Source organism: Diachasmimorpha longicaudata, chromosome 6 (genome assembly GCF_034640455.1).
Source record: "Diachasmimorpha longicaudata isolate KC_UGA_2023 chromosome 6, iyDiaLong2, whole genome shotgun sequence".
NCBI classification, from domain to species: Eukaryota; Metazoa; Arthropoda; class Insecta; order Hymenoptera; family Braconidae; genus Diachasmimorpha; species Diachasmimorpha longicaudata.
Window position 1 is genome coordinate 7,831,406 of NC_087230.1, and position 27,376 is coordinate 7,858,781.

The 27,376-nt window shown below is 41.1% G+C and overlaps 1 protein-coding gene across 3 annotated transcripts in view; it reads right to left on the reverse strand.

Moving 5' to 3' along the window:
* Positions 1 to 3,370: 3,370 nt before the first annotated feature.
* LOC135163813 (beta-1-syntrophin) overlaps positions 3,371 to 27,376 on the reverse strand; it is a 118,665-nt gene continuing 94,659 nt past the window's right edge. For all 3 annotated transcript variants that reach the window (XM_064123635.1, XM_064123633.1, XM_064123634.1), the window contains 5 exons: positions 22,064 to 22,272; positions 15,905 to 16,116; positions 9,102 to 9,310; positions 8,420 to 8,631; positions 3,371 to 7,655 (listed from right to left, as the gene is read on the reverse strand). In XM_064123635.1, the coding sequence (XP_063979705.1) occupies positions 7,563 to 7,655; positions 8,420 to 8,631; positions 9,102 to 9,310; positions 15,905 to 16,116; positions 22,064 to 22,272 (935 nt within the window). In that variant the 3' untranslated portion in view covers positions 3,371 to 7,562. The remainder of the gene's footprint in view (positions 7,656 to 8,419; positions 8,632 to 9,101; positions 9,311 to 15,904; positions 16,117 to 22,063; positions 22,273 to 27,376) is intronic.

A 27,376-nucleotide genomic window follows, 5' to 3' on the forward strand; every position in this document is an offset into this window, starting at 1 on the left:
TCAGTTTTCTCTTGGAGGGAGGTTGGCCCGGGGATTTAGGGAGGAAGTAAATAACTGAATTTTCACAATCGTTTGAAAGGAAATTCAACCAGTGGACGTCTTGGGGGTAATCGGTGATCGTCACCGACTTGATATCCCTTTAATCCTCCGACTCGCAGGCCTATCCCCACTGCCAGTGGGAAGCCAACGCTTGAAGGGGATGAGGACGTCATAAAAGAAGTTATCGTGAAATGACGATGCAGCTCATTTCGTATTACGTGCCTGTTACCTATTTATGGATGCGTTACTTTATTCCTCGTGCAAAAAATAAGCTCCATCTACCCACTCGCAACGGCTATTGTGCACCATTTTCTCTTTATCCCGTTATATTCCATTGATTGATATCGAACTAGCGATGGAATAATATGGAGTACTAAGTGATTGCATCCGGGGATTTTTCTCGGCCGTCCATTTACGATTTTTCCTTCGAGGAAATTGATCCCAGGTATTTAGAGAAGAAGGAAGTACCTCCATCACCCCTCCTCCCTTTCCACCCCTTCATGAAACGCAGGAGTGAACGATTTCAGAAAAAAACATCAACTCTGACTAATGCAATCGCCTCTCCCTTGCATCCTCTCCTCGCAGGTGTTCCTCGAAATTCGTCAACGCTCCCCACGTCGACGTGAGCCGACCATCTGCATTGGAGAGTTCTGGAGTTGAAAAAATGGCACATCATTTCATTCTGAATTTTAGCCAGCGCAAATTCCCTAGAAACTTCGGCGGCGAATAACACGAAATGGCGATGCACCTGAGTTAGCATTACATGGTCATTGGTTATTTGTAGATGCGGCTATTTATTCTATTCTCCGTACAAAAAAAAATGCGCTTGATCTGCCCACTCACTTCCCGGCATTGTGCACCACTTCCTCTTTATCCGGTTTTATCGCACCGGCTGATATCGAAATAACGTCGGCGTAATACGGAATACTAAGTGATTGCATCTGGGGGATTTTCTCGTTGCGTTGTTGTCCAAGCAATGTTCAATTTTCCCTTTGAGAAAATTTATTCCCGGGATTTAGGGAAGGAGTTAAGTAACTCTCACCCCATTTCCCCCTCGAAGAAAAAAAAAAATTCAACGCACAAGTGAACGTCTTGAGGATAATCATCTATCCTCACTAACGCGATTACCGTCCAACACGAGTTTTTAAAAATAAAAGTCGCCTCATTGATTATGCAACATGGCTAATGAATGTCACGACACAATTTTATTTCTCAATAATAATTCTTCCTGAGTTTTTCCCCTTCGGTTTAATTCCTACAAGGGAGAATTTATTTTGCCACCGGCGAAACTAGCAGACTCGGGGAAAAATCAGAGGCGGCCCTCTTCTTTATTCCTCCCCTCTCCCACCTCACTACTACCCCTCGCCACCCTCAATCTCTCCTTGTCCTCGGGCCTGGAGCTTTAATGCAATTGAAAACACCAGCTTATCCCAGGGTATGGAAGTAGAAAATGTGAAAGTCGCAGACGCCTCTCCCGGTATACGATCAGAACAGCCAACAGGGTAAAACGGCGTTGGAAAGAGGACAGGGGCGGGGGCAGACGGGAGCCTAACTGAAGCAATATTTGCGTACCCCTGGGTACTCCGGTCTCGAGTTTAGCCGATCGAATTCGAATCCAAGAAGTGTTCGACAGTAATGTGAACAAGAAAGACGAATATACAGGTATATATGTATACACAGAGGGCCCTTTTATCCACGGAATGAAATCTCTTCAACTCATTTTAGCCGACGCCCCTTCCATTTCATTTACTTTATCCAGGTGCAAAAAAAAATAGGGACATGAAAATATAACGTAACGTATTTTACAGAAGAGAACTTTTCAGGCGTAAAAAGTGCTCATCGCACAATGGCCGTACGATATGAAAAATAAGCAGTGCCGTGGATTGAGGGGTGGCTGACTGCGGGGCGCAAAAAGGGTGTAATTAACGCTTTTGCCCCGCCTTTCACCTGGATCCGCGCTTAGTTTAATTCTACAACGTTATTACCAAAGTTTTGCAACAAGTGGATGAATCGTGATGCGTGATGAGTCCACTGCTCTTTTACTGGCATCCACAGTTCGTGGTTTTTGTTTAGTACCTTCCGCCGGTAGACAGGGGAAAAGTTTTAATTTTCAAGTACCTGATTTTCAGTCATCGTTCATTCCGAAAAATCCACCGACATTTGTACCAAAAAATGCCAAAGCCCCTGCTATCAATCCCCATTTTGACCCATTTATACCGTTCACGATTGTCTTATTACCCGTGGGAAGAAATACAGCTGAAATGGAAAAAGTTTGTGCAAACATTAGAAGATCCGCATCGACGATACAACCCCCAATGTTGCTTCAACCTCTCTCCTCATCCTTTTTGCGCTCCCCCCTTCCCCTCCCCACCGCTACCGCTCAATGTAAATTGCATATACGTATGACGCGTGTATCTCGCAAAAGTATCGAAACACCTCGAGGATTTTACGTTTCAACGTTATCTCCCTTGGGAAACCAACTTCCGGTCTGATTTGGGAAGAATAAAAGTTGGGTGGAAAGGCAGATGGGGGAAGTCTCGCGGGGTGGGGTAACCGGTAAGAATAAATAGAGAGAAGTGAGACAGGGGAGAGAAAGAGAGACGGAATAATGCTGTGTACCTATAGCTGGAAAAAAGGGGAGTGATTTACGTACAGGGAGACTCGGGGGCAGACCTCGAGGTGAGATCTTCGAGTTTCGTGGGTAACGGAAGACGGATCAGAAAAGTTTTCACGAGACCAATCACGAGACCCTGGGATATCGGGCTGCCGATAAAAATGACAAAGTCCCAAAGTTTTCGTATCCCCCCCCCCTCCGCCATACCAATTCCTCCCACTTTACTTACATCTTGCCATTGCTGGCCAGTCTGAAATCTACTTTGAATTCTTCTCCCCAATTCCAGCTGCTCCCCCTTCATTCTGGAGAACTAGAGTTCTCAGTTTTTTGTCATTTCGGTATTACCATTTTATTCTTACCGATTTTCTCCGTCGTTTCACTCAGCGCCAATAACCCAATTCAAGTTCTCTGAATTTAAGATGATGCATTACAAGGCATTCAATATTTATCTTGGAAGTGGTTTTTTTGGTCTTGCCGAGGGGATATTGGATGACGGAGAGAAGAGGATTTTCAAGGTGAAATCGGATTGACGTTGAAAAACGTGGTGGGATAAATATCTGGAGCGTTATCAGGACATTTGTAATTGATGAATAACTTTATCAACAGCTGTGAAATACTGGAAGATACGAAAATGCGGGAATGTCGACAAAATTGACTAAGTTTGTAATATTCGGAGCCAAATAATTTTACTCGACTCTCTTTAATGAATTACACATGTTTTTTCTAACCAGGTTGTTTTGTTTATTTAATTAATAACGCATATCGTACAATAACTCTTGCGTAATCTACAATGGAAAATAAAATTGAATTCACAATAATAATGGAGCCCGTGGAGCTCTTTATAATGAACAAGTGCTGGATTAAAATTATTATAAAAATACACAATTCACAAGGGGTTTTTCTCATCGTCCACCCTTCACTCGAATAAATAATAGCCTCAACTTTTTTTAAAACACATTTGATTTTTTTTTTCATCATTACACGGAAAATTATGACCTGCGACAGCTGGAAAATTGATTTTATCCTTTACATACATATGTCATCCTTTTTTTTTATTTTTACTTGTACCCAGGGATATATTTATATATATTTTCATATTCTCTATTTACAGAACAATCAGAGGGGATTGGGTGGGGGTCTATTTGTTTTATGTTCAGTCTAGTGAAATCGACAATGGAATGATAAAATATCGTGGAAAATCAGCTCTTATTGTCGCATGAGTCAGAATGGAAGAGTGAAATGTGATAACAGAAGAAATAAATTGCAAAACAGATAAAAATGAAAAACAGATTTACGTGTTATTCGTTGATATGTCTAATTAAATTGCAACAAAAATTGATTTATTGTTCAGCTCCGGTCGTCACTCGAGAGCCACAATTAATAGCTGTCCACTCTCGAATTTGCTACAACCATTTTTTTTTTATTCACTCCCATTACCTCTTCGTCTTCCACGCTTTCATTTATGTTCGGTTTACACCATTTTTTGGCCTGTCATTCACAACATTTTTGGATTTTCTCCCACGTACACTTGGCATTCACGAAATTTTATACATCAAAGTTCACTCATATTCCCATATTTATTACATTGTTAACGAGTACTCGTGGGGTTTTTCGTGGAGGTTTGGCCCAGTTCAGTGGTGGAGAGCAGTTCTCCTCCCAGCTATTATTCCGATAATTGGTTGAGAGCTCCTACACCATTCATCGTACCACGTGAACGAGCTAAAACAATAGCTCAAAAACTCGTTCTCTTCCTTTTTCATTTCATATTTATGAAGAGGAAAATGATTACAATTTTTTATGTAACGCAACGGGATGCTGGGAGTACAGAATAATGTGAGTTTAATGTCCGACTTATGAGGTATTCAGTGAAAGCAGTGGGGTGTAATTAATTTCGTACTTTCAATAGAGTTATTTCCACCCTCTCCTCAATAACGCTTTCATTTCTCGATATTATTTTTCAAAGTGACCTACCACACTTAAGGGATAACGGTGAATTTCATGTAGTCACCCTTGATCCACAATTATGAATGATAGACATGGTTGTCTACGGATGATCGATCGATAAGAAATACACTTGAGTTAGTTATAAATTGCTTTGTAAAAATAACTTTTGATTCGTCACTCATTGGAGGTGTAAACACCGGATTCAATTACTGATATTGAATTAATTTTCCGAGGAGGTGATCAGTCGTGAGAATTACGAAAACGGTTTCAGAAAAGAAAGAACGACTGCTCCGTGGTATTCCATGATTTTTGAATTGTAAATTAAAATTTTTGAAACCCACTTCACTCTCCCAACAGTGATATATTTCCAATATTCTCCGATTAATCACCTCCTCATTAAATTGCTCAATGCAATATACAATCGCGGCAATAATTTCTCATTTCATCTAAATATTTGATTTAAACTCGACGCTCTCCTCATAAACTACAATTCATCATCAATTAACATAACTCGGAAAGTTGCAGTTACAGTCATAGATGTGTGACTAAACGCACACAAAGCTTATCCCCATGATGAGAGTTCTGCGTGGAATGTTAGCTAACTTAATTTACACGGATTAGCCCAAGAAAAGGGTGTGTGGAAGGTAGTGGATGGATAGAAGGAAGAGTCATCAATTTGGAATCGCTGTGTGCTCGTTCTCGGGGTACAATTTAAATTACATCAGTTACATCCACCGTAAAATTTCATTATAACACATTTTCAGCCATTCTGTATCTGTATTATAGTTGTAGATGGGTACGCACGTGCACCCCCTTCACTCTATTAATATGTACCTTTATGTAATTTCATTCAGAAAACATTTTCTCGCATCCATAAATTTAATTGCGTTAAGGATACGAACCGTATAAAACAACTAGAGCGCCTTGGCATCGCTGGTGCCTCGAGGAATGCCACTTTTTCTTTATGGCCATGAACCATCATATTTCATCACGTTAATTTGAACATAAATCATGAAAAAGTTGTGGAGAATTATCGGGCGCATTTCAGTCAGCCTTTGTTTCTTCAAATATTTCAATTATACTCGTAGATTCGCGTAAGACTTTACAGTCTAATTGGCCCTGTTCTCGGCTCTCTTAATTATTCACATGGCTATTCGCATGTTTCTAATAAACCAATAAAAAATTGTTTCGTCAAAACAATGCTAATACTTTCACTTCGAGCAACGAAAAAAAATTCATTCGTCAGAGGTGATTTTTTTCCCACTGGCGAAGTTTGTGGGATTCATAGAAATTTAATGATTTCATAATTCTGAAGTTTTGAACGTTTAATTCAGTAATTCTTGTTGGAAATTCTATTCTCAATTTTATGAAACAGTCGAGCATGGAGAAGGACGAAGGGAGAAAAAGGGGTGAATAATCAAGTAGCCGAGTAATTAGTTACCAGCGGGCTGCAGCACATTTTTAACATTTATAAATTAGCCATTAATGTTTAATTGAGTACCACAATTCTCCTGTTAATTTCTACCTCATTTCAGTAAATTTCAATTCTCCGTCTATTTTTCTCACATTCTCACTCATCCATATATTTATTTATAGTATATATGCAAATGCGCAATACTTTTCATTAATTTTGTTAATAACTCGTAATATTAGTAGACAACTTGCGTATCTTTTCCTCTTTACTTTATCTCAGTTTTCTTTAATTCTTTAGTTTTAGCGTTAAGTTTATTTAGTTAACTTTAACTAATCACTCAGGCGCATTGCGTCGGCGATTTCCATTATCGTGGGCTCAATGAATGTCTTCGGAAGAATGTTGTACACATAAGTGTCAACTTTAATGCGGGACTTTTTGGTATGGAAATCGTGGATGGCTTCGAATCGATAAATCGTTACACATTTTCATGATTTTTTTCGTGTTGGGTGTTGCGGTGAAGTCGCACCGATAGTCGATATACTTTCTTGAGTTAGTGTCGTTGGTTTTTTTTTTATTGGCTCCTGTGGTTGACTCTTGGATAGCGTTTGTCGGAGGTAATTCTAGCTACGAATTGGTCTGCAAAGTTCTCACTCGACCATTTCGATTATTTTTATTGCAACTCGCACTGTGAAAACTAGTGTCAAGATGTCTTTGCAGTCGCGATACGGGGTGGAAACATCAGATGAATTCAAACAGTGACTGTATGAGATGGTAAGGGCGCAAAAGCTCTAGATCTCGTGTACATTTTCAATTAAACCTCTTTGAATTCTTCTGCAGGGATTTTCCAAATTTTATTCCATGGCCGACATTTTTGTCGTAATCCAAATCCCCTGGGATGAGACGATTGACTCAAGTAATTTTGAAAATAAATGGGACATAAGTTTGAAAATTTCCAGGAGTGAAATATGTTGCGATGTGAATAAATACTTTGTCAAGAAATTTTGGGCTTTTCCAATGTAGCTGATACATTTTCGTGACGAAAGCCAATTATTTTTATACCTAAACTAGCTGACTCCGTTGGGAGAATTGTTTTCTTGTGATGAACCAACTCCTGGTCCTGGTCTTTCGTAAAGTACCAAATCTCTTGACGAAAGTTTTTTTATTCCCAGTGAAATATATTTTACTGTTGAAATTTTTCAAGCTATAAGTTTTATCATTGAAACACTAAAAGTGACTCAAAGCTGGTGGCATAAAGTCTCAAGTTGAGGGCACAAGATTGATTCTAGATACGAGTTTTTCTACGACGTTTGTTTGGATTTTCTCTAGTCATCAGCGACATTTGTTATTTTGTGATCCTTTGGAATGTAACGCACCTACCTATTTCCCATCACAGATGCAATCCTCTCGATCTTCGATAGAGTCAACTAAGAATGATTGTAGAGGCCACCCACTCATTCATCTCAAGTGTTCCTAGTGGAGAAAGACACTGGTTACAGAACGAGTGGTGTGGGGAGGCAGATCGGGGGCCTCTGTCGAAGCCCCCTCGTACCCCTATGCGGTCAAGCCCAATCGGTGAATCTTTGCTGAGAGAAAATTGTGAAGCACAAAGACAATTGGCTTTGGACAGCTCTCAAGATCGAGTTCCTGAAACAAGAAAAATACAAATGATTTTATATCCCCCCTTTAGGTTTTGTCTCCTTGGCATTCTCTTGACTCGAGAAGAACAGAGGTAAAAATAAATCGATTTCAATGCTAGTTTACTCGAGTGGATCTACAAAAAGGTAAGAGAGGAAAAACTTCTCGTCGAGTGCATTCGGACATTTTTATTTAAGACTCTTGTGAGAGCCTGGACAACAAATATTTACTTTTCCCTCGGATGACGACGCTCTCTAGTGCTCATACACCGGGTGGTGAAAATGAATTGCAGCAAAAGTTGGGGATATTTACTTGTGATAGGGGAACATTCCAATGTAGGGTACGGTAAATAAATATAACTGTAGGAGCAATCGATTGAGACAGAAGTCTGGGGGATGTTTTTTGCGATACAGTGTTAAAATTATTTGTCTGAATTTGTCCTGACAAATTTACTCAACCATAGACATATTGTTTGGTGAAAAAAAATTGAACTGATAACATTGGAAAATCATAAATCTTCAATAACATCATTCCTTATTGATGCCGGACAAATAGTATTAAATCATCGTTGTAAAAGAAATGGTTTATTCGGCGGAACGTAATCACGTTCCTCTCCAAGAAACACCAGAACACTCCTCCCTCCAATGAAAGCTCATGAAACTTCGCAATACCCGAGTTACGATCGAAATTTCGCCGTTCGAGTACCGAACGCCTCACCCTATCCCAGAACTTGCTGGAAACTTTAGCCCTAAATATTCGAAAAAAAAGCTTACGATCTCCCCATCGTCGCCTCCGAAGTCCAGCCAGAGTAGCCGTGCGCCGTCATCGGCGGACATTCTGAGTTTATCGAACGACCTCTTCCACAGCGGTGCTGGTGGTGATCCAGGACTGACCCCATTAACGCCTCTGGTGTTTGCTGCATAAAGCATGAAGCCCTCTTCATGATTGACGATGAGCTGACAGGGCCGACTCTGCCACAGGCATCCTGCAACATCAATTATGTCATTTGTATCCAAGAATATTCATTCTTCCCCGGAGATAAAAATTCCCGGAAAGCACATAATACCAGGAAACACATTGTGGATGGAACCCTCCTATGAACAAATAATGAGAGTCGTAATTAATTACGACTAACACAATAACTAAGTTCGCAATCTTTCCACAGGAAAAGTACCTGTGACTTTTATTTCGCGATGCGCATGAGGCTAATGCAAAAGAATTTTTTTATTGTCATTTTCCATTACCCCCTGATGCATAATAATCCTCATTTTTTTTGCGAAAGTGTTTTCGCCAGAGAGGGATGGGGAGATTATGACGGGCGTCAGAAACACCTCATCACGTGCCCGTCATTTGACAAATTTGCATCTCTCCATTCGAGCCTGAAATTATCCGGCATTGCAAACGACAAAAGTTCAAAAAAAAAAAAAAGGAAATGCAAAAAAAAAAAATACTCACGGACTGTGTATTCACGCATCGATTGTGCGGCTGTGTGACACCCCTGAACTATTGCCCTCGCCCAGGCAGCTAAATCTCTGCGTGTCTCTGCCCTGAGGTGATGCGTAATAACACCGTCTATGGTGCCAACACGAACGGCAAATGTCGCCCCGTGCATCGTCGAATTGCTGCTCGACGCTTCGCTATTTCTCGTTGGGGATGAAACGAGTCTAGAACAATCGAAAATTAAAAAGAAAAATTATCAAACGTTATTTGACTATTAAAATCGTCCCCTGGGTCCTCACCACTCGATCAACTATTAAAATAAAGAAAAAAAACGTATGGGAAAGAGGAGGGAGATTAATGGGAGAAGATTCTGGTGGGTAGTATGCGAAATTTAGTTGGTAAAATCACCGGTTGTGCGAGCGTGAAGGGTAATGTACGAGGCCCGTGGAGAGCGATTGAGCTTGAGTAGTCCCTCTGGAGCTCGGCCAATAAACTTGTTATTCCTCCTGGTATTTGTATGAGCACTGCTGTACATGTGGATAACGGCCCTGTGCATTCACAATGAAATGGGATTCTGAAGAATCACCTTATCTCGGGTGTTTTCTATTCTTGGAGTTCAATCGGTTATCGTATTCGGATTATTTTTACGGGATTAGTGAGAGCCGTTTGTGAGCCGGGGTATTAGCATGTGGCTCAGGGTATTAAATTGCACAGCAACTACACTGACAAGGAACTATATAGCCTGATAAAATAGTCTTTGAAAGTTCAATTTAAAAATATCGAAATATCTTGAGACATCTCGTTTTGGGTCTTATGATATTTAACAGAAATTGACAGCTAAATGAGAATGAATCGATACCGTAACGGCTAATGCTCCATTTATTCCGCGAATAAATTTTAGAATAAAATTTTATCAACTCCGTTAAGTGAATACGTTATGCTGAATATTCCCAAGGCTAATAATAAACTCCAGAAATTGAACGTATCTCCATAGATATCTTTACATTCCTGATAAATTGCCCCCAACTTATAGGGATTCTATCCTCATCTGGAGCAACCACCAGATTAAAGAAGAAAATCCAAGAAATCTAAAAAAAAATCAACAAAAAAGACAGCAGCACGTTTTTGCCGTCGTAATATTTAACGGAGATTGATAGTAAAATGAAAATTAATTTACGTTGCACCAGCTAACGGCGCAATAACGCGAATGAGTGTGAAAATTTTTTAATAATCGTGAAGCAGATTCTACCCGGGCAGTATTTAACGACCATTGTGCGCAGTGTACCAAAAGCTGGAGATGAAAAAAAAATCATTCCCCCATATAGACACAGCGCAGTGTGGTGTTTGTGTCCACAGGTTGCTGATTTCGATAGTGAAGCAGAGGCTATGGAAACATCGGTTAGAGATAAAACAAATAAAGAGAAAATATTTTTTTCCACTGTTTTACAAAATTGGACGAATGCTCCAGAATGTAATGGCCGAGGTTTTCGAGCGAGTTGAGGGTAAAACAATCCTCCAGTGTAACCACCAACACCAGGAAGAGAGGATACACTTTACAACTGAGCTGTATTTATTTATCACCTCCGTATTTCCCTCAGTAATGAACGAAACAGTCATTTGGTTTAATGAAAAGGCCTGAATGTTTCATGCATTCACCAATCAACCGTTCCACCTACATATTCAGGGATGTTCAGACATATCTCCATTGAACATCATTACCCCGATTCTCGTGCATCAATTTGACTGAGTAATTAAATGGATTTCAATTAATTCACAAAGTTTTTCACCGAAAAAATAAAGGAGCACTTGTTTTATGGTCTCAAGGTATCATAAATAATTTCCGAATTGCAGAGTAACTCATGAAGATAAATCCACCGGAAATGTAATTTATTGTCGGAAAGGGAGATAAAATTGGGTTGGGGGTAAAATGGAGAGTTTAATCGTGCAATTGAAGGTAAGAAGAAGCCAATGAACTCATGACGCTTTGGAGTGAGGGAGGGCAGGGGATGGAGTATAGTGGAGAAGGTTGGATTTTACGATGAGGAAATGTGAGGAACATTTCCTGATACATTTCGTCTGTTACTCCTCATGTCGGCTGATAGCAGCCATCTTCAAGGCAACGAACATTGTGCAGCGTTGGAAAAAAAAATAAATTTCATGGACAGTCTAGCAGCAATGCTTCGACTAGCACCATTTTATTTGTTTTCGAAAATTTGATTTGATTCGTTTAATTTAGATTAAAATTCCGCATCATTTACTATCAATCAATATGGTTGCATTCATTAATCGAGAATATATTTACGAAGGATTTATTTTTTGGATTGTAATATACCTGATAATATATGGTTTCAAACTTTAGAATATTTTTTCAATGGAATAACAAAACGAAACACACGTAGCGAGGAGATTCAATAAAATACGTATTCGATTCCATCACAATAAAGTGACCTTTAAAGTCTTGTATATTCCCTATCCGCACTAGTGCCAGTTACACTACCTGAGAGTGTAACAATAACAATACATTTTTATAGCAAATTTCATGTACCACGAGCTTACAATCTGGTGATTGTGCAGTTCTTTGAGTCCAGTTTTAAATTCCACTCTTCCTTGGAGGATAATCAAAATTATTAGATCGATCGAGAAGAATAATTATTTTAGCCAGATATCCATTAAAAAAATTGTCGTTTCGCTCAGTAAAATGTCCACTGTCAGCCTCTTTTCACGTACTAGCAGGTGAATTTTTCACGAAAATTTTTCTCCACGCGTTGAAATAAACTCCATCAATAAAGATTTTCCTCCGCTTTCCATGAGACAAAATGACTTTCAAATGAGAAAATGCAACGACCATTTCATGTAACTCATGATATGCATCTTCTCCTGTCCGATGATAACACTTGGCATCTTTTCCTCATTACAGAAAGCTCCCGCTGGGACTCAAAACCCTATAAATATCCTGTTATCAGTACAGCGGTTCATTTAAATTCCTCTTTGTCACAGACAGACGTCAGTTGAACCCACGCCACTGTATTTATGAATAACGAAGTGCTCCTCCACTTCTTCGTAACTGTGACAAATTACAGGTGAATTTTTTAGACTCACACTGAGAAATGATCTTCACCAGCTAATCCACCATTTGAATGCATCCAGGAAAAGTCACAACGAGTCACTCCAACCGACAGACGAGTTGTATTTTTTTTTCTGTATTCATTCCATTCCTTTTTCTCCCAGAAGGAATGGAGCTGGGGGCGCTAGGTACGTGACATCATCCGCATGTAAATTAATCGGACATACTCGACTCATCTGAATTGTCGTGGCCAGTGCAAGCGAGTTCCTCTGTCCCTTGGGATCGTATCTCGGACAGTCAGAATTCTCAAAGTTTATTAGGGCGCACTCGTACACAAGGGAAATCGACGTTGAGCGTTATATAGCGTACGTGGGGACGTTGAAAGTTCGACGGGTAGAATTTTCTGAGTATTCTTGTACGTCTGGAGTGGTTCAGACAATTGTACGACGATACGCACGTTGAATACTATTATTTGCGCCGATAAATAACAGACAATTCGAGATATCATGACCGAAAGGTCGACTACACAACTAAAACCCCAGATTTTCCATGAACCTTTTTACCCCACCCTTCCCTACACTTCAGTAGCTGCTGAAAAATTCAGAACTCCAGAACAATCTTCTTCTCCCCCTCACCTTAATCCACCTCAAAAACTGACCTCAAAATGAGATGAATTTCCCCTTCCACTCGCAAAAGCACTCAACCCAAATAATCCCCAAACATCCCGAAACATCAAACCTCCAACGACAAGAATCCCCTCCCACCCCCATCCTCCCCCCTCAAAGATTGCCGCAAGTGGAACGATGAGAGAGGAGTTTCACAAATTAGTGCAAGCTCGTAGGAAGCGACGTGTGTGGATACAGGTGGAAGGAAGAAGCCAGCAAAGACGAAGATAACCAGCGTATACCTGGACTAGAAGCAAAGGGCGAGGTGCGGGGAATGCACTAGTCGCTCGTATTTGCAGATCACGTACAAGCTTGGAGCAGTGCTCGGAGGTTTGTTTGACGAGGGTAGACCAGCTCTGACGATTAATCACTTGCTATTAATTAACCGAGAATCGCCCTTTCCACTTCCTCGGTTAAAGTGTTCCCCGCAGCCGTGCTTGGGCCAGGTTATAAGCTGTAGTCGGCTTGGCTGTGCGAAGAACGCTATCACCTCACCTCACCTCGCCTCCATGTCCCCTTGTCATTTCACTTTCATACGCGCCTCTCTCCCCCCACCCCTGGTCTATCCTCCTGGCTGAATTTCACCTGCGTGAGCGGTGAAATCGCCTCCTTCATCCCCCATGTGTCTGTCCGTGGGTCTATCAGTGGTGGCACACCCCCATATCAAGACTCTGCGCATCTCACTGAGCGCCGAGAAGTTTGGTCTGGTCACGGTCCTTAACTTTTACGAGGAGTAGCTCGTTAATTAACATCAGACGAACCGATTAATCGTCACCCAACCCCCATTACTCCCGCACTCCTGACGTATGACTGTATACATACGTATATTACACAGGGGCTTCACTCATTGCATGCCGTTGAGGCGAGTCACGCTACTCTTGTACACGTCCCATATTGCATAATTTGAGCCGGCAATTGCGGAATTCAATGTGTTAAGTGGCATTATTACGATTCGTAACGGGTGGAATGAACTGGTGGGGCATTTAGAGCGGTAAATAATCCCACATGGATGGAAATTTTTTAGAAAAATGGCTGGGGTGAGCATGGAAAAGGACACGCAAAGAGCCGCTCTGATGGCAAAATGTCGTTCTCATTAGAGAATTTAGCGAAAAATTTCCTAAATTTTGCAATATTCAGTATTGTCAAGAAAATATATATTTATACGTTTTGCCGATTTTTTTGTGAATTGAGGCGATAATGGAATTCAATGTGTCAAGTGTCATCATTATCACCCGCATGGGGAGGAGTCAAATAGTGAGGTATTGTGAGGGTGGTGAAAGCGGGTGGAGAAGACGGGGAGGGTTTGCCAATGGACATTGAGGCGATAGATTTAACGCTTCTGACAGAAGAATAAATGCAATGGCTTTTCATTGATTCCTTTGTTGATGCCGGCTCTGGGGGGCACTTTATTGATTTCGTCTCCATACGATTGACGGAAAGAGTCTCAGGGTATTATTGTACTTCTTGCGATTTATTTGGCTCTCCTGGGCGTAATGCCGACATTGTGGTGTAAATGGGTGGTTGCACTCGAGGGAAATGAGGGGTTTGTGTAACAAAAAATAGGCTTCGAAGTCTATTGTCAGAGGTTATTGTTAAAAAAATACGTACGTTTACCCCACATTGCGTTTCTAATATGGGATAGAGGGTGGAATAGGATATAACCGTCAAATTATATGATTTATTTAAATAATCTATTTAAAAAATACAAATTGCTTTGATGTCCCGTCATGTATTCTTCAATGTTGCTATTACATGAAAATAAATCGAGAGGTGAACAGATTTTTTATGTTTGTTAATCTTAGCTATTAAAATAGTCGACAACTAGGAAACGCTCACGAAACGAATAAAATTGTCATTTGATGAATAAATTAACAGAATGTGTGACCATTATGTTAATTCTCCCCAATTTGTTTTTCTACCAACGTGTGAAAAACTAGCGATTTACCGAGTCCCCTCTCCTTATAATTTCTCTTAATATCCTTAACTTTAACAAGTTAAAAATAAAAAGAAAGAATGAGCAAAAAAATCCACACGTTCATTATGCTTTACCGCTTTCCAAGGGGGGGATGAGAACTAAAATGAAACGTTCACATGCAATATTTTAGGACGGGGTATATAACGACAACAAATGAGAGCGGTACATCCACGGGGAGATTAGAATGTCTGTGCACGTAATCGCTGTTGGTATCCGCACCGCGTTTACTAATGTCTACGTGGATGTAATAGTCTTAATTAAAATGGCGGTCTAACGAACATCGCTAACTGCCGTAATCCAACGGCCGATGAGGGGATGGCCAGGGTGGGAGGAACGGGGCCGGACAGCTGAGAGAGGCGCACTGCGTACCCTCGGCAATCCGCGCCCCTCTGCTGCCTCATTGGTAATCCGATGTACAGCTCGTACCCCACATACGAGTGCTAACGCAGAGGGTGTCCGACGTGGAAATCTGTTGGACGCGTGCGAAACACGTTTTACGTGTGTCGTGGATAATGCTAAAGGAGGAACTGAGGCTGGCACCGGCGGATATCTGTATAAATTACGATATTGGGGGTGGTGGGGTGGATTGTCCACACGGTGATAAACATTGTTAACAGTTTTTCACAATTTCACTGATGGCGGCATGCCAATTTTTAAAGCCTGTTTACATTTTCCGGAACAAATGTTTTTCTCGTGTTAAGGAAAAATCCCAGGTTTTTGGTATTTGCAGAATATTAAAAATAAATATTTGTTTGAATGTAAAATATTATTTGATAATAACTTTCAAAAACCGTGCCTGAAATGGCGGGGAATATTCATAGGTGCAAACAGTTGCTATTGAATTTGTTGAAATTTCTCAGTTGTAATTTACGTGAATAATAAAATTTACCACAATCTTTATTATTAAATTTTTTTGTCCCAACAACGGATTATTTTTATTCTCCACTCAGCCCAGGGAGAGTTGACTCCAGAGCATGACAAACACTATGATGGGGCACGATCAAAGGAACGGTATCCCGCCCCGGGCGCTTCAACTATTGTTTTTTTAATTAAAAGCGAAGAGTGAAAGAGGAAATAAAATGGGGAAAAAATGGGTTAAAAGAAAATTTCTCACCTGGTTGCGATGAGTGGACACGTGATACTTGGTGACGCCCATGCCTCTGGGCTCCACGGTGCACACTCGTACAATCTCAATTCACGTCCAGAGACAGCACCAAAGACACTACGCCATCCACCAGCGCATCCATAGCTACTGCCAGCTCCTCTTGACATACTCGCACTACTCCCCGCACCGTCTTCGCTGCTTTCACTGCTGGCACGACCGTTCTGTCGAATAATGAACGAAAATTTGAGACTCCTGCGAGAATACCATGACTCCTACGTCTTTCAATGGACGTTTTTATTAGATAATTCTGGGAAGGAGGTCTGACTATTCTCCATTCTATACTACTGAACAGCCAGAGAACTGGTTTATTCACAGATTGAGGATTTTATTTGAGTGAAATTCATCGGATGTTGGTTGTAAACAACACTGGGCACTTTTTCCACAGCTCCGTAGTGGAAAAAATTATAAAATTTCAGTGGTATCCGCAATATGATCCTTGATTATATTAATGGAATATTTCGTATCATTTAATTTTCAACCGACGAGTTTCATATTACAAATTTCGACAAACATTTGAAATCAATTTTACGACTCGTCTACTTTTATTACAAAAAAATGTTTTATTGAATTCAGTGGGCCTTTCCCGCAATTCCCCCTAGACACAATTCGGTTCTCCATTTTTTTTACTCACTCTCACAGTGTACACACGTATGAAACCGACAAATCATTTTTTTCCGAATACCCCGTATACAGTTTACGAGATGTATTGTCGTATAACGCTGATGCATTCGGTACAGATTGGTGAAATACTAATTCTAGCAGTAGATGGAAACATTTATTGCTGGCTAGTACGAAACGATTTTCGGATATCCATATTTCGGGGATATATAAATTTCTTCATTTGATAGCTTTTGTACGACAAACAGGAAAATGGAAGAATATAAACCGGAAAAATAACGAGATCATTAACTGTTCATCGACGTCTACATTGTCTTCTTTATTGAATTTCATTTTTTTTAAACACGTGTATTAAAATATGAACGAAGTGGAGAGTTTGTTCCGGAGCTTTCGTTCGGTTTAATTACGTAAATATAAATTTTGACGTCAGCCACCAGGCCGGAATAATAATAAAAAGGTAAAAGTATGATGGAATAAAAAAGCCAAGATGAAGTACGCATTTCAGGTTTATATTCACAGGAGACGAGGGGAAAGAGGGATTCGCACTCCCCCTGCTCTGTTTTATCTTTCGCACATGGATGGGGAGAGAGGAGAGGGATTCTGAATTTACTCGACAAAGCTGGGAGAATGTGGGTGTGGAAAATTTAAAGCATCAGAGAGAAATCGTTAACATCGATCCACGCGCAGACCAACGTACCCGGACTAAGCGATACATTTTTCTCTCCTCTCCCCTTTGGCCCCTCACCCCTGTGACACAGAACTTCCGCCAATGGTGGCTGTACATCTTAATAACAGTTAATAATATTTTTCCATTGGTGCGATAAAGGAGTTGAGAAATTTCTTTATGAAATATTCCCCCTCAACTTTGTCTCCAACTTTCATTCGCAATTTCAATTTATTCCCTGAACTGAGGGAAGGGTGGGATGAAATTTTTCCTCTTGCTGAATAAATTTTCAACACGCGTGAAAAGAAATTGTTTCAACAATGGAGAGAAACAAAATACCAACAGGTAGTGCATAATTACGTGGTTTACGGTTATCCGGGGATACACAAAGCCGTTGGGGGATGATAATATAAAGCGTGTCGGGTGCGGAGGGTTGTAAAAAATATTTTGCAAAAGGGTTGAATTTTAGTGGATGATCGTAAAACCCAAGAAGACGGTAAAGATGGCCTCAATCACGTCTTTTTTTTATACCGTTTCTGGTGGATATTATCGTTGAGCCGATATTTTTCATTTTTATTTACGGACAAAATTGTTTGTAAAATTTCATCAACGTATCAGAAAAATTTAACAATTCATTAATTAATCTGGAATTCATAGAAAAGATTTTTATTTCCCTTTCTAACTATATTCATCAATCAAGAAAAATCATTCTACGCTAAATTACCCCAATATCTTCAATCTCGCCGTTATTCTTAATTCCCCAATTCCCTGTACCGAAATCTCCATTTCCGTTGAAGTCTCCCCCTCGGCAGTCCCACCCCCCGGCAATCACACCGCGCTTCCCAAATTTCCATATCCCCTGCAACCCCCACGAGACCTCCCTTCCGCCGCTAAATTTCCCTTCTAAAAAACCTGCAAACCCCAACCTCCGCTCTTCTCCACCCTTCAAATAGTCCTCCCTAACCACATCAGCTCAAGTCATGATACCCCGCCCCCTTCATCACCTGCTCAGGAACGCATAAACCGCTGTCGACAGAGGAAATATTTGTGGTTAATAAAAAAAAAAAGCTGCACAATTGGCTGGGCATGGGCTTCGTCCCTGGGTCTCAAAGTCAATGGGGAAAACATTGGTCAAACATAGGCCCATTGATCGACCCTATAGAGAGTACCCGAAGGGCAGTAAAAGACCTGCGGCTATTTCCGTATAAAGGTAACCCACCCTAAAATCAATATGCTTGAGCATCGTTCGTATTTATCTGGCTGCGAGACGCACATCCTCCCCCCGCCCACCCACCACTCAATTCCTTGTCTGGTTACACAGTTGACTAGATCCCATGTATGAGCAGAGAGCCCCCATGTACACAAATATATGGAGGTATATATACTTAGTGTGTACAGTGGTATATGGATCCCAACGTGAGCTACTTACAAAAGCCACCCTCTCTCTCTCAGCTACTTCTATCAAACTTCTGCATACATTCTACTCCAGATAACCTCGTCAATCCATCAGCGATGGGGGTGGAGGGGTGCCGCCGTCGTTTCACCATAGTTTACTTAGCATTGCTGATGCACTATCCCCCGCTTTGGATAGCCCCGTCCATCGACCACATACACCAAGAAGATAGCTAACCAGTAAGGGTTATCGTTACGCCCATACATCCACACTAGTTTGGCTAAGGTTATGATGAAGGCGCCCTGTCCACACTAATATTTGACGGTAGATTATGAATGCTCACTGCGCTCTACTCTAATTAGTTGGTTATTTGATGGTATGTACTCATCGCCTCGTCTCCCGCCCCCAGATCGTCCACGTTCTGAATCTCGATCCGTCCTTTACGAATTGAAAAAAAAAATGATTTTGAGGACAATCACTTGAATTGGATGCAAATCCTGATGTTCATGGCTATGTTGTATATTTATGAAAAATATATTGGCATGGACAATAGAACAATCAACCATATTGCCCACAAGGTTGTTGGTCATTGAAATAATTCCTCCATTCACTTGAATGTATCTCGATAAAACCTCTTCACCTCCATCAACTCGTCCCAACGTAAATCGTTAACGCACACGTCTCGCATAACCTTCCGATAATCAAACGATCATCACTCGGATTGAGCACTCTCCAGACAGAACAAATGGCTCCCCAGATTTGCACGAGTCCACCTCAATGATGCCGCTTGTTACCGCCGAGTAATCGAATGAAAATCGTTGTGCCAATGGTAGAATGGATTTGGCCAAAAGGATGGACAAGAGAGTGAAACGAAGAGAGGATAGTGGTGATGGAATTGCTAGGCCAAAACTGGATTGTTGTTTCCACGTGAGACATGCACCATATTACGTATATGCTACGAACACTTCTATCCATTCAATTTCACACACGACGGAACAGTTCGTCCCTGTCCCGATAACGGTGCATGATTAATGGACACCAGGTATCTGCCCTGCGGCTTTGCTTTTCCTCTCTCTATCTCTCATTCTCTCATATCCACACTCTCTCCCCCTAGTCCACCGGCCCCACCCATTCCACCCCATCGTTGGATATTTGAGTCTGCGTTGCATTCAATTACAATAATGGGGTAACTTAATGGTGATGGCGCTGTGGCCTAAGATCGAGGGAGGACTAAGGTCATGAGTACGATCAGGATCCCAGGGCCAAAGCGAATATTGAAAAGGGAGTGATGCTGGAGCTGGCTGGGCAAAGTACGAAATTCTCTGGTATCTAGTAAACCCCTTCACAGGGGTTTACGTATCCTCAGGAGTAGTAGGTATACAGGTATTGCATAACGGATGTTGCCTCAGGACCTTAATGTCGTTGAGTGGTGGATGGTCTATATCCTCTAGTCTGATTTTACCCTCGTTCAATTACGAACACGATGGTCCATCAGTTTCGAGGAAGGTAAACCCCTCTGGCATGATCGATTAGCATTCCGATTATTCTCCTTTTTGGAGTCCTGATGGTCCAACATGTGGCATTTCAGCTGCATGGAGATGAAAAAATTGACATTTTGGGAACAGTTAATACGCAATTTTTCGCAGTTGGACGATTCCCATACATTTTTAGGCACTATAGATAAACTTTGCGTAACCACACTACACAACATGGCCGCTAAACCCTCAAAAGTAATCTCTGCCCCAATTTTTTTTTCTATGTAAAATTTATTCATATAGAATTCCGTTTGAGGATCACGGGGAACGGAATATTTTGGTTTCTAGCTGGAGTTAATAAAAATTGTATTATTTAATGGACGAGTAAAGAGTGGACTTGGAAAAAAAAACTTCGTATGGATATTCAGTTGTGGGAAACAATTCCCACTGCAACTTCATACAACGGGAGCGTTTAATTTCATGTATTCTCAGTGGGAGTGGTTTAAAGTTTTCTGAGAGAAACAGAGTCGGTGAGAAAGTTACGATTTCACTCGCTGATACATTATGCAGTTTCTTGAAAGCACTACTGAGTTCTCCGTGGGTTTAGGGGATAGAGAGAAATGTGGAAATTACATATGATAAGAGTAATCCCTCGTAACATGGGAAAAACCGACGATTTTGTTTTCTATTATCAGTACTGAAGGTCAGGCCATCGTATTGAATTCGGAGCAATATTTCAAACAGCAAAATGTTCATTTAACCACGTCCACAAGTCCAGTATATTCAGTTATAACGATGTAAGCGTTCCCTGGGGTTGCATCGAACCCCTCTATTCTCATTAAGAATCACAACACCATTGAAGATCATTATGATACTCACACTAGGTGTGTACGTCCAATTATCAGAGAAACCGTGATACTAAATGCACCTCATAAAGGATGCTGCTCGAATTAGGATCGTGTCCATGGGTACGAGCAATCAGATGGGCAAATGCCAATCAATTATGTGCGAATGGTACAGTCACCCTCAGCCTCTTCATCCGTGCGGTCGTTGGATGGGTGGATCGTGGGGGTGGGTGAGGGGAGGAGTGATAGCAGGGAGACGAGAGCCCTTTATCAATACGACGATAACCGTGGTGGGTCCCACTTGATATATCAGTTATCGATTCTCACCTTGTACGGTCAACCACATTCATGGACCCTTGCACCTGACACACCCCTAACTCCCACCCTCCCCTACTTAATCCAACGCTGCAAGCTCTGCTCACATCGTAATTGTAAAATTTGTTGCATTAAAAAAATGAGTCCCAGTTTGGTTTAATTAGACTGTCAGGATAACATTTTGCGGAACTTTCTAGAAATTAAATGTGACATTAATCATTCGAAACAATTAGCCCAATCAATCGACAACGATTCACGGCTGCATAAGTCTGTCAACTTAGAGGATGCAAACAACATAAACGCAATTTCAATATTTCATCCCCCGTCGGCAATAATATACCGTAGCACTGGCACAAAACCAATTAGAATAATGTAACCTGAACTAACGCCAGAATGTCATCATGAGAGTTTCATCATCCAATTGTTTCCACCGATTACATCGTAAATAGCACATTTCTCCGTCGAGTTTCTCACTCGAGAGCAGTTGACGGCCTAATATTCACAACGGGGGAGGGTTATGTGTGAGAGACTACACGACATCATAGTCGTGACAATCATGGAGTCTATTCGTCAGTGGGGCCACATAACCGTCGAGCGTTCGATATTACACGGCGATTTGATTATCACCAATTAATTGTCAAACTATATACGACGCCCGTAATTACACCCCAGCGTGGAGCGCTCGACAACTTCTCATTACAACATATTTCCAAGAATAATATTCACCGCCATTATTGGAAGCTATGTGGGGTGCCTTGATGCACTTGAGATGATTTAAAATAAGGGAGAAAATTTTACCTGAACACAGTGTCGCCTGGCGAGCCATCCAATATGTTGAAGCTGTGGAGGATCTGGTAGTGCAGATGCAAGCCTCAGGGCTTTGAGTGTGAGAGCTGCTAGTGCTGAGTGAAGTGCATTGAACCACACATTCGCTTCGGCATTGTCAGATGCTCTTAGCCAACACTCGTGGACGCCATCGGGTGAATGAAGCTCTAAAATTCTCCCCTCTGGAATGACAAGAACATTCGTCATGAAAAGTTTGCTGAGATTTATTGATACAGTGATGAATTAGTGCTAATGATTGATCATATCGACTGGAAAAGTATAGAAATATCCGCAGTTTATGAATTTTCACTTCATTCAATGAAATAACGCTGGAGCCGACTGTCAGCCTAATTTCCGTTGCAAATAATTTAATTCAGATTCTAAAATCCGATCTATTATTCAGTTGAAATTAAAAATAGGATTTTTAAAAAGTATAAAAGTTTCTAAATATTTTCCCAATTTTTTTCTTCTGTAAAATGTATTTCCAGTTGAGTAATAGATCGCTTTTCAGGAAAAAAATCTTATGCATAAAAATCGTTATTTAATATTTTACCCTTTCTCTCCCATTATGAATATTCTCGGGTAATTGGTAATCGCATTAAGTCCATTAATCCCCGGACCTCAATGAATACGTCTCGAAAATATGAATGATAGACTCCAGCCTTCTACACGTGGGCCAAATTGGATAAGAGAGTTATCGAGTGTAAAGTTTTTAAATGAAGCGTGACCCGTAGATTTTCGACATGGTACATAACACTCCTTGCCACTGAGAGGCAACGAGAGACTGGGTTGCACATCGAGCGAGTGGTATACGTTTTAACGTGAAAACTTTAATGCTTCCGACAGAAATTGAGCGCGATTAGTCACGAAGGCACGGAACCTCAGGATGTCAGTCTGGGTATCGTAAAACCATCGCCGCGTATCTCGCTCTTCTTGAATCGCGGATGACGTGAAACGGTCGGTGAATATAAGGCTGCTGAGAGTAGACAGAGGGTATGATATATATATGTGTATATAGATATATATATATATATCAGGGAATTTAAGGTATATCTATAGAGATGAATGAACGAAAGTGGAGCATAGAGCGCTGCAACTCGACTGGGGAAAGATACGAGGGGGTGGGCAAGAAGGATAACTGTAATGCCCCTGTCGAGATGCGAAGCTAATGACTGGGAAACAGGGAAAAATATTGGATTTCCGATCAAAAGAATATTACGCCGACGTTCTACGTAAACGATACTGGCAACCACCCTGCCACTGATCCACTTAATGTTTCATCATTCTCTTTTTTATTTAAACTAAATTCGTGTTATGGGCTCTAGTTACAAGCGCCAGTTTGATCCCGCATTCATTTTGAATTAAGACTGACAGTTCAATCGATTGATGATCGCTTCAAATTTCATTCAGCTAAAGTGCGACGTTCTAATGAATACCGACGCCCAAGTGAAGGGAACGAGAGAACGTTGTACTACCGTACATCTGATCGGAAGGGTGTAGAAAAGACCCTTTCTCGCGGTCCTTGAGGGTCCAAATTAAGACCGCACAACCCGATTGCCTAATTTATTGCTGAATGAAATTTATTCACTGATGAACTCCGGTCGCATACAGAGACATTTCAATAAATATCGACAATTCCTCAAGCTGACTAATAATCCCATCTATTATAGTTCCGATTACTAATAGTTTTCACATAATACTCCGGTGGGCTACATTATGAGGGCACTGTAACTTTGTACGAGTGGATGACAACTCAATTTCAAGTTGAGACTGACGTGTTCGCGTGCACTTCAAACTTGTACGGTTATTGGAGAAAGAGGGGGGGGGATAAGGGGGTCGGGGTTGGTATGGGTGGGAGAGTGAGGGGATGGAGTTTTCGAAGGTGTTGGCGAAAGAGAGGTGCCAGTATGAGGTAACGTTTCACAGTTCATTGCTCGTACATGGAGGGAGAGCTTGTACATACTCCTAGTGTTATTGTACGTGCAAGAGTTTTCCGGGGATTCCAGGGTGCTCATATGAATGTACAACCTGGATGATACTTGTCCAAAGCAAGAGGGCACTTGTGTTGTTATCCAAAAGTGAGAAAGTACTGTTGGAAAGTCCTTATCTCGTATGTTTCTCGTAATTAAGACACGTGAAATACGTGAAAAGAAAATAGAATAAAATAAAAAGTTGGGAAGATGGAGAGGAGAGGCAGGAAGTTCAAGGGAGAAATTGTACGAGGGGTTGAGAAAGTGGGAGATCTCATAAACCAACGGGCAAATCTAATTGTTGCTTTGGAAAAGACGGGGGACAAAGGGAAATGTAGTCCGCAGTTGAATTATAGAACAGACAAAGAGTCACGGTGCACTGGATAATCTAAACGGGGATGGGGTTATGGTGAAGTACGTCTGTCGTTAGAGGCTGTGTGGTGTGTTGCCTCTGAAAAGGGCGACATTTAATTGCTACGACCTGCAGCCAGATACCCAACTTCGTTTAATTAACGGAGTGACGAGCATTGGATTCCCCTATCGAATGGTTTCTTCGTATAATATCTCAGTTTTTTTTTTAGTTCATTAATGTTTTTAGGTCGAGGTCCATTTATGTGCAATTGCCTCAGCGTTTGAGTATGCCTATGTGGACAAATGATTTTTCAGCTCAAATTCCATGGAAAAAACGTCTGAATTTAGCTGTTCATTTATTTATTCGTGTTCTACCATTTTTACCTGGATTTGACCATTTTCTCGCCCGGTCTGTTTTACCCCACTTGACCCTGATTAACCTGGATGAACTTGTTTATCAGTTGAGGCGTATCGCTGTCGTTACATGCGATTTCCACGATCCTCTAGCCCTTTTGTTGCATAAATCCATGAGGTTTATCTTTCCCTTTTCGTTTTTCATATTTAATGCTCGTACTTTCGTGAGGGAAGGAAAGCATTCCCTTTGATCGTCGGGGAAAAAAGCTAGATATCAGATAAAGCCGCGGTATTTAGGCGAACATAACTGTGCATTCAGTTTTTAGCGCATCCATTACAACCATTTGGGCTCTCGGAGATAATCGAGGGCTTCTTCTACCCTCCGAAAATTCCAGCGCTGCTTTAAGCCTCCCCCCTCCCCTCTCTTCATCCGCCGGTTCAACTCTACAAAATTGTAATGCGGTCCGTATACGTATGTATATGTATGCACCGGATCATCCCCCCAGAAGCTAAAATATTACACTGGAATAAATTTCTCAGCTGCAGATGTAGTCAACCTTGAATTCTCCAGTCGGTGCAGGGAAAATTTCGATAATCCGTATCAAGACTTGATCATATTTATTCGATGGGTGGGGATTATGATGAAAAGGTATTCATGGGAACTTAACGGTTGGGAGAGATGGGCCACTGATACCACACAACATGCAAAGACATGATTTACCAGAGGGATCAAATTCAGGCTATAAATCGCGAGATTCACCGACTCGTGTTTGCAGATAATTTTACTGTACTCGTGATAACATTCATGTGGATGTAATTGGTGGGATTATTTTAACCACGTTATGGTATTTAAGACAATACTGAGACACAATTTTCAACGATTTATATGGAGACCCACCAGTGGTTGTAGAAATAAAATTTCAGGGAGAAAGTGTCAATGCCAAGAGATTTTCTGAAATTTGAGTGCAATTATGATACGATAAAAATTCCTGGAATTTACCAACGATAATTCAGACAATTTTTTTCAAGGCTACAGATCAACTTGTTAATGAAGTATTTCATTCTTTTGAAAAATTCAGTGCAATCAAATTTTCATCCTGAATAATAATTCCTATTTATCTTCGGGGTATAGAGCTCGAGACCGAGGAAATCGTGTTTGCAGATAATCTCCTCCTCATGATAAAATTCATGGAGATGTAATTGGAGAGATTACTTTGACCACGTTATGTTATTCGAGATGATATTGAGACGAAATTTCCAACTATTTAGCTGGGGATCTACAGGTTGTTGACAGTGGTCCCACCGTTTCCTTATGAATATCCTCCCACTCGTCTTCTCCACAGAATTGAATGCATGTGCTAGTGAAAGATCAATATGTTCGATCCTCCTCCTCTCCCTCCGCCCCAGCGACCCGTTACCCACACCCTCAATGGAAAATGAGTGTCTTCAGGGGGGGGGGGGATTTTTGATTCTGAGGGAGAGAACCAGGGGAAGAAAAAAAAAAAGAAAATTAAGTCGGTGGCAGGCGGCGCTGAGATGCTCCGAGCAAGCTACTTATACGCTTACGTCTCCTCTATACCATTTATTGCCAGTCTACTGAAGAGGTAAACCCTACATCTCCAATTCAAACAAGATTTCTACTTCGTACACCATTGCATCCAGTGGTATTGGTTTGATGGAGGTCAGACCTCGATGCGCCCAGCAGTGGCAACGCCAGGCGGCATTACCATTGATGTAACTCGAGTACTCAACCTTCTCTCTATGTATCAGTATATCTTGGCAAATACTCCGTATCAACATGTCGTATATGTGTCTGTTTCACCGAGTGTGTGAATGCCTGGCTCCGGAGGAAAAGGAATTAGAATATGTTTGCGAGGTATCGATTGGAGGCAAGTGCACAGCCGAATGGGGAGGGAAATCAGATTGATGGAAGGGAATCCTGAGATAATTTATTATTAACAATTTATCGTGCCAATACCTTTTTTTTTTATTCAAATTATCCCTTAAACTACGAATATCTTGACAGAAATCAAGTGACGATTTTCCAATAATTTTCCTCTTCCCAGTGTTGAATGGGAATTTTCTCACTTTAATAACAACTTTCCTCGAAAATTCCACCAACATTTTTCCTACCCAGTAACTTCAAATCCCTTCTACACACTAAGAACAATTTTCTTAAACAGATATTCATGGGTTAACCCCACAACCGACCCGTTGGCAAACATGAGCAGAACTGCAAAAATTATTAATATCATAATTTTCTCATCCCCATACGATGAATTTTTTACAACCCCCCAGGAAGTGTTTCCCGTGCGCGGATTGCGAGTCACTTATGCCGCTCAAGACCAGAGTTTTCCTAGAAAATTTTCTTGTTTACAATAATAAGTCGCTTTTCAAAGAATTTCCCTCCGTGCGGTTAAAATCTACCTCCGAAACAAGTGAAAATCCCTACCATATGCGCGCCAGGGACCGAGTACTCTGTCTTATATCTTTCACTCGGTTTTGTTCCAAGAGTAGAGCCCCTGTGCCCCTGTGTTTATCGAGGGATAACGAGAGTTCGGCTCCCTCGCGAACAATCCAAGTGCCTTGTCGAAAAGGGTGTACCCAACCA